Source organism: Lepidochelys kempii, chromosome 7 (assembly GCF_965140285.1).
Source record: "Lepidochelys kempii isolate rLepKem1 chromosome 7, rLepKem1.hap1, whole genome shotgun sequence".
NCBI lineage: Eukaryota > Metazoa > Chordata > Testudines > Cheloniidae > Lepidochelys > Lepidochelys kempii.
Window position 1 is genome coordinate 34,995,294 of NC_136386.1, and position 7,635 is coordinate 35,002,928.

At 45.2% G+C, this 7,635-nt stretch overlaps 1 protein-coding gene across 1 annotated transcript; it reads right to left on the reverse strand.

Annotated features, from left to right (window-relative positions):
- Nucleotides 1–1,912: 1,912 nt before the first annotated feature.
- BARX1 (BARX homeobox 1) lies at nt 1,913–7,334 on the reverse strand. Its single transcript, XM_073354858.1, has 4 exons — nt 7,130–7,334; nt 3,273–3,561; nt 2,781–2,865; nt 1,913–2,077 (listed from the first exon to the last, which is right to left on the reverse strand). Exons 1-4 carry the CDS (start codon nt 7,332–7,334, stop codon nt 1,913–1,915), a joined length of 744 nt encoding a protein of 247 aa, XP_073210959.1.
- Nucleotides 7,335–7,635: the final 301 nt, after the last annotated feature.

A 7,635-nucleotide genomic window follows, 5' to 3' on the forward strand; every position in this document is an offset into this window, starting at 1 on the left:
TCCAGGTTGTAAAGAATGGGTGATTCGCTCCATTTCCGGAGGCAATTGTCTACGTAACTCTGGTTTTGTGACGTCTAGCTTTCGAACATTCCAGTGTGCTGTATCTGTGGGTAACTTCGCGGCAGCTTCGAGGGACCCGTTTGTATCGTTTGGTTCACGCTGTTTCACGGCCGATTTCTCTTGCTCGGCACTTCGCATATTAAATGTACAGAGCAAGAGAGAAAACCTGTTATCGAGAGAACTTTCTTTGACGCAAATGTTAATGTGAATATTTTCATACTGAATGAATAATGTATTTTCAGTATATTTTACATGGTTTCGATTTTTTGGTCTTAATCTTTATCGGATACAAGGAAAAATACCATCCAGTTAAAAACTTTTAAACCGCTTAATTTCTCCTTAGAGGAAGTATGGTGTGTGGTTACGTCTCTAGTTAAAACGTAGCTATTTAAATATATAAATATAGGGGCAAACAGTGACATTGTTCCAGGGTGTTGCTCAGAGTAATTTAAGATCCAATTCGGTCTATAGTTTTAGCATTTTCTTATGGACCCGATCTTTTATACTCCATTGAAGTTGATGGGGAATTGGACATTATATGAAACTTAGGCAACACACAATAATATGGCATAGAGGAAATTAGTGTTGGTTTTCTGTAGGCAGTCCAGATAACGATTTGCTTATTACTAAACCAAACAATTTATAATACGCATTTTGTGCCGTTTAGGGAGAATCATCGGCTTCGAAAGCTTGTATATTTTAAATTATTTGGTGGCCTTTTAAAAGTAACACGATAGCTCGGCTATCCACTTTCACATATTACCACACCCACATCAAGAAACTCTGTTTCGCCTCTAATTTAAGTGAAAACAGCATTTAACATATTTACTGTGCAGACGTATCACTTTTTACTTGCTAACAGAAGTCGTACGAAAAGCAATCAGTGAACTATATATAAAAAAGCAATGCGTGAAATATACTAAGTATGGACCAAGATGAGGGAAGTTGGGCTGAGTAAAGATTTAAGGATTGTGCCCCCTAGATCCGCGCTACTCTGCGGGTGAGAATTTACTTGTGAAAATGAATACAGTATCACAAATGGAAGAAATAAAGCGACAAGAATACAGTATGTCTCTGGAACAGAGTTGTGTATCTTCTGTTTCGTTTTGATCTGTCAATTAACTTGTATTTGAAAAGCTAACAGGAAAACTGCTTCTACTAAGACACAAACACATTACCTTACTGAAAGTAACTGCTCATAAAATACTTTATTGAAATAAAGTAAATATCTTGCATTAACTGATCATAAAATGCAGTTTTCGGATAACTTGGGGCACCACAGGATTGTAGACAGCAAGTAAGGCTTAAGATAACAGTAACAATCTCCTCCTGACCCTTTCAGGTTGTCATACAAAATACAACAATCTTCCATCTCAGAGCTCCCAAGCCGATACAGAGAAAGAGAAACGGGTGTGTTTTTCCTTATGTACATGGGGGTGGGGAGGGGGGGGAGAAAAAGAGAGGGAAAGGAATCAACCAAATATTAAATACAACGGAAATCAAATGGTAATAATAATCCACTAACCATTTTGTCACCCATCTTCTTCCACCTTGCATCTTCTTGTGGAACAGAACGCTGCATGGGCCTTGTCTAGTTATCCTGCTCCTCATTCCACATTGTGGAAACTAGGTTTTAAAATAGAAGGGAGTGCATGAGGCCTAACAAATGTATGGCACACAAGTCTAAGGATCAGTCCAACTGCTGCAGATAGTGTGTTTCTCATAGTTAATCCAGTCTTTTAAATGTTCAGGTCTCGTTAGCGAAGGCACTTGATCGACGCTGCTTTGTAAGTCTTTGTGCTGTCTGCCACGCTAACGAGGCATCCTTGATTTTTTTTTCCTTTTTCCTTTTTTATTCCTCCTGGTTGACTTCACATGGCGAGTTTAGGCTTTCCGCCTGTTTCTCTGCTTCCTTGGCTCGCTCCTGCTCCGTAAGTTGCTCGCTGGTTGGGATGGAGTTTTTCTTCGGGCGGCCTTTAGGTTTGGTAGGGGATTCAAGGCCCCCACCTTGTAATACCTGGAAAACCAAAGGATATTCCAGAATAAAACAACGCTTAAAGGTGCCTGATACAAGGGCTTTGTCCTATTGTGAAAGCTATAGGCTGGCCGATATTACACTAAAAATTATAACGAGAATCAAAACTATATTCTATGTCTCCAGTATTTCAACACCAGGTCTGGGAGGCAGCCAACTAGAACAGCTTACAGCTGGCTTGAATCATGACCTGGGTTGCATTTACTGCTTTTAACAGATCTTTACCTCTATAGATCACCTCCCTCACTTGGTCCTGAATATCCTGGCCGGGGTGGGGGTGGGGGGAGAGGACATATCCTCAAACCCCCGGAGCAGACTTGGCTATTGGTTTCTTTCCCTGTCTTCCTGCGCTCCTCAATGTTGTGCCTTTGTGCAGTTGCATTTTTACAAGCTCTTCTGCTGTTCATGATAGATACCCCCTTCTGCCATAGCCAGCCGGGCTGGGTTTGCAGGCCTTTGTCACCAACAACGTAGAAAAGGGAGAGAATCTATATCCGAACAATGAGCAAATCAGGGAACACAAAGAGAAATGTTAGATTCGAAGAGCGAATAATCTAAACCCCTTTTCCTCTTCCGGCAAGTGCCTAACGTTCCCTGATGCAACCAGCTATCGGCCAGCAACCAACTTCTACCTGGGGTGGGGGGAGACCCGAGGCTTTACAGACAGACAAGTAAAGACACTTACTATTTTCTTCCATTTCATTCGCCTATTTTGATACCACGTTTTCACCTGAAGTTGACTGAGACCCAGGGACTCTGCCAGGTCTATTCTGCAAGGCGAGAGAAGACACACGTACTGCATCAGAAAACCACCCACTTGCCAGTCAAAACCCCACTGCTCAGATAAATCCCATACATCGCTCCGCTCCCCTCCCCCCTTGGTCCGTATTGTTCCTTAAGGAAGGATTGGGACTAGTCGGGTGTTCCCAGCCCTCTTTCCCCATCCCCACCAAGCTTCTGTTCAGCAGGTATCTGAACTGGGAAGGGGGGTGATCTGTGGGCTGGGGCCAGGACCGCTTAGTCCGCCTGGTGCCCAGCCCCGGAGTCTGGGGGCAGGTAACCCAGCCTGACTGGCCCCGTGCGCTGCCCTGAGACTGCAGGGCAGAACTGGTCTTATGGTTGGGAACCCTCTACCCCTCACCCACTCCCGGCAGCGGCTCCTGCCCCCCCCCCTCACCTGTCCGGCGTGGAGAGGTATTTCTGTTTCTCGAAGCGCTTCTCCAGCCCCATCAGCTGCAGCTCGGTGAACACCGTGCGGCTCCGGCGCCCTTTCTTGGCTTTGCTGCCCTGCTCCGGGGGTCCCGGCTCCAGCTTCCCCCGGAGGTGCAGCTCCAGCGGGAGGTGAGGGGATCCCGAGCCGCCCTGCAGCCCCGAACCTGCAGCCAGCAGGGCCGAACCCAGGCCGGAGCAGCCCAGGGGGGCCAGGGGAAATTTGAACACCGCCGCCTGCTCCGCCTTCAGCACCGCTGTGGAGAGAAAGACACGGTGAGAGCAGGCAGGAGCCCTTGGCACGTATCTAGCGCTGGCTCAGCTTCCCCAGATCGCCGCATGGCTGTTGGCGTGTTTCAGATATGCCGTGCCCATGTCCCAAGCCACCCCAGCCAGCCCCTACGACAGCTGAGAGGCCCCGGGCACCGCCTGGGAAAAAAGGAATAACAGGGTCGGGGGGGAAATGAAGGAAATGTGGAGTCCCGCGGGGAAAGCGGGATGGAGTTCAGTGGGGGGAAATGGGTTACTTGCTGCGCTCTGTGTGTGGATCCAAAGACACGAATAGGACAAGCATTTAACATCACCATCCAGCGCTTTTTTTAATTTCATTTTTCAAACGAGTCTAACCTTCATTCAGTGAGGGGGGGGATCAAGTTGGGAATACTTTATACGTCAAAGCGATCAGACTGTCAGGTTTTCTTAACTTCAGCGTTGTATTTCTGTCTCTTTTAAACATTTCCAGTAAAGAAACAACATGAACGTTATTGTTCGGGGGCGGTGCGGGGGGGGGGGGGGGGAATGAGTAAAATGCAGCACAACTAAGGAAAGGGGGAAAGATTAAAATATTTCCAATTAGGAGAATGAAATGTTCACAGGTCTCTTAAACCAAAGTCTATTTTTTTAAAAAAGGTAGCCAATATTCTTCAGCCTAGATCTGTATATTTCTTAATGTTTGATTCCCCCCCCCCGTTCAGTAAATATCTTGCTGTAATATAAAAATCCCAGATCCAAATATGATCGAATTGTTATTATGTAAATGTATTTTCAAATTTAAGATAGCCGTTGATAATTAATAGTTTGGGATTTACAAGTGGGTATAACTTAAAATAATTTAAAGGCACTAGTATGTAATAAGACCTAATAAAGGTCTTAGTTCTTGGCCATAGAATAAATAATCAAGATAATAGAATAAGATAGCGTACATGGACTGGAGGTTATGGCACTGGCACTGATATATATATATATATATATATATATATATATATATATATATATATATATATATAGTCCAAAGTCCCCGTATAGTTATATAATATTTTCGTTCTTTGCGTTTTCATTCATTCTAATAAAATATTAATTTTAATAACCATCCAGAATACTGGCACATTTTGCATGTAAAGCAATATGCTATAGAACAAAACAGAAAGGGTTTATTCTAATTTAAATTCACAAACAAACCCATCGTGAAATGTATAATACTGAATCACAATCAAAACATTCAGGTCTAACCTTTCTCGATCCAAAATATTGTAGTAATGCCTAACAAGTTATTTCTGAACTGGCGATACTTCTTCTCTGAACCACGTATTTAGTTTCAACTCTCTTATTTGAAGTATAAAATCAAATTGACAAATGACCTCCTGGACGTTTAGTTTGCTAATAGCAGGCTAAGAAACTATATAAACTTACAGTTCAAGCATCCCTCCCCGGAGCCCCCCACATGCCCCGCACAAGTAGGAAGTCCTTTCCCTATTAATCTTGAGGAGGAAACAGCAAAAGACCTGGCTCAACGCATATGCAGAATTAGCTTGGAAATAATGAATAATTCATTCAGTATATTACAAAGCTTTGATGGGGGAGGAACTAAAAGGACAGTACGCTGCACTCGCTAGAGCGATTTAAATTAAAACACAAACCGATGATCTTGAACGGCCTCAGACAGCAAGGAAACTACAGGGACAATCAGGAAAAAATGTTTCTAAAAGGCTTTTCCAACTCCCTCTCCCGGGCCTAAATATAAATTGTGTGGCAGAAGCACGAACTTTTATTACCCCAATTTAGGATCCGCCCCTGCTCCTCCTGAAGCAATGGGAGTTTTGCCATAATAATTTATAAACCTCATTATACTTGGTTTAATATTTTAAAGGAGCATTTGAGTTCGGCCGGTCTGTAAAAAACATTCCCTCCATAGAAAGAACAGGAGGACTTGTGGCACCTTAGAGACGAACAAATTTATATGAGCATAAGCTTTCCTGAGCTACAGCTTCATCGGATGCAACGATCCCTCCAAAGAGCAATTGTTGCTCTGATTCTTTATGCAAACAGACTGTGTTATGGGAAACAATAAACTGTGTTCTTTGTATTTGATTCTTTTTTCTATGATAAAGAAAGATTTGGTTATACATAAAGGTAGCTTTGGAAAGAACAATTTTCAAATGGACAGTTTTCAAATTCAGAAGCCATAAATGGTTTGCTTATTGTGCCTGTAATATATCAGTAATATATTACATATGTCCAGATATATATGTTACAGTCTATATATTACACTATATGTGCACACCCAGATGAGTAATGTTCTATGTAGTCCATTACTAAATACAAATAAAAGTTCTATATTTGTCAGTCTACAACGTTCTATATTTGCCTCCTTCCATACAATACAATCATAATATCACTATTTAGGGTCCAATCCCTTACTCTGTACACAAACACAACTTTCCTTATCTTGGAGGGGCTTTCTCTAAATAGGATGGGACCCATAATACAGCTTTCATAAGGCCCAAGCTTTTAGGCCTATGTTGAATTTAAATCCAGTCAAGGCCTTCAGTGTCAGAAGGCAAAGAGCCTGTCTGAAATGCTTACAAACCGTTTACTCACATTAATAACCCAATCGTTTATTTTAATGTGTAGTGAATGATATGAGTTTCCTTCTGAAAATAACCTTGACAAGTAAAGTGAAAAGAAAATTGGTGCAATTCTTCGGGGGGAAAAGATTAGAAATGCCACATACTATTTTGAAAGTTTTTGTTTTGTTTTCCTGGTGTAATTACAATGTGTCGTTTACCAGACTAAGATTTCGCCCTGCGCAGAAGGGAAAAAAAGTTTTTCCCAATTGAAAGCAAGCAAATCGAATGCGAAGGAAACAGTCTGTTCCCTTTGATGAGCCTAATAAAAATCAGTTATAGGAGAAAAATGCAGCTCAAACACTTGGGAGAAAGGGAAAGAACATAGTTTGTTTCATGCCAGTTATGTATAGGCTGTTTAGATGTGTGAGAAACCGGCTTCTCTTACAATCCTGTTTGGAAAAAACTATCTTGTTATTTTGAATCTTCCTTTCTGGGTGTGTATGAGATATTTGCTTGACTGTGGCCTAAACTTCTGGCATGAAACCACATGAAATGGGATCGTCCTAGTGGCATATAAATACAGATCCGTTTGTGTCTTAGATGTGAAGGGATCTATCCACCGAACTCGGCCGCTGAACGGATCCCTGAATACAGAGAGCTGCTTCGTGTTTCCACCCTGACCCCAGCTCCTCCGTGCAGTCGCCCTTTGCCACCAGGCACGCTGACAAACAAGGGAAGAGAGGTCTAAGCCTGTTACCATCTGGGACGACCCCTGCCATCCCCGGGACCTGCCCTGCGCCGGGAGCCCAGCTGGTTCCCCGGGGAGGGAGCTAATGCACGGGACTGTCACTCTGGGCAGAGCGCGCCCCTGTCCTCCCCCTGCACCTAGTCTGGCAGCCGCTGCCGGGCGGATGCAGACAGACTCTGCTCCCCGGCCTGTGGGGGGGGGGGGGGGGGCAAGCGAGGCCGCGGGACGTACCTAGGTGGTTGTGGTAGGGTCGGGCTGAGAGCAGCGCTTGCACCCCGAACTTGAGGAGCTCTCCGGCCGGCGCCGAGACCTTGGAGTCGGGGTGATCCGTCAGGATTTCCTCGATCATAAAACTCCGGTAGCGATGCGAGCGGTGGTCAGGAAAGGCTTCCGCTGGGAAATAATGCGCGGCTCCCAGGTCCAGGGGATGCTGCATCCTTCCCGCTGCGTGCGAGGCCCCAGGCCAGACCCCAGGGACGCCCCCAGCCCCTTTCCTCCGGGAGGCGCTGGCTCTCTGCGCCGCGGGCTGCACAGATCCTGCCGGGCTCGCCCTAGAGCAGCCCTCCGCCTGGTGCCTCTGGAAGGGCGCCCAGGGACCTCGGGCAGGCTTTGTCCATTCTCCCTCCTGGGGTTTGGCTGCCCAAGCGCGCAGCTGCCCCGCAGCCCTGGTAGCCTTTCCCCTTCGGAGGGGCTCGAGGGGCTAGCGCTCGGCGTGTGCTTGCCCCGACCACCCCCCC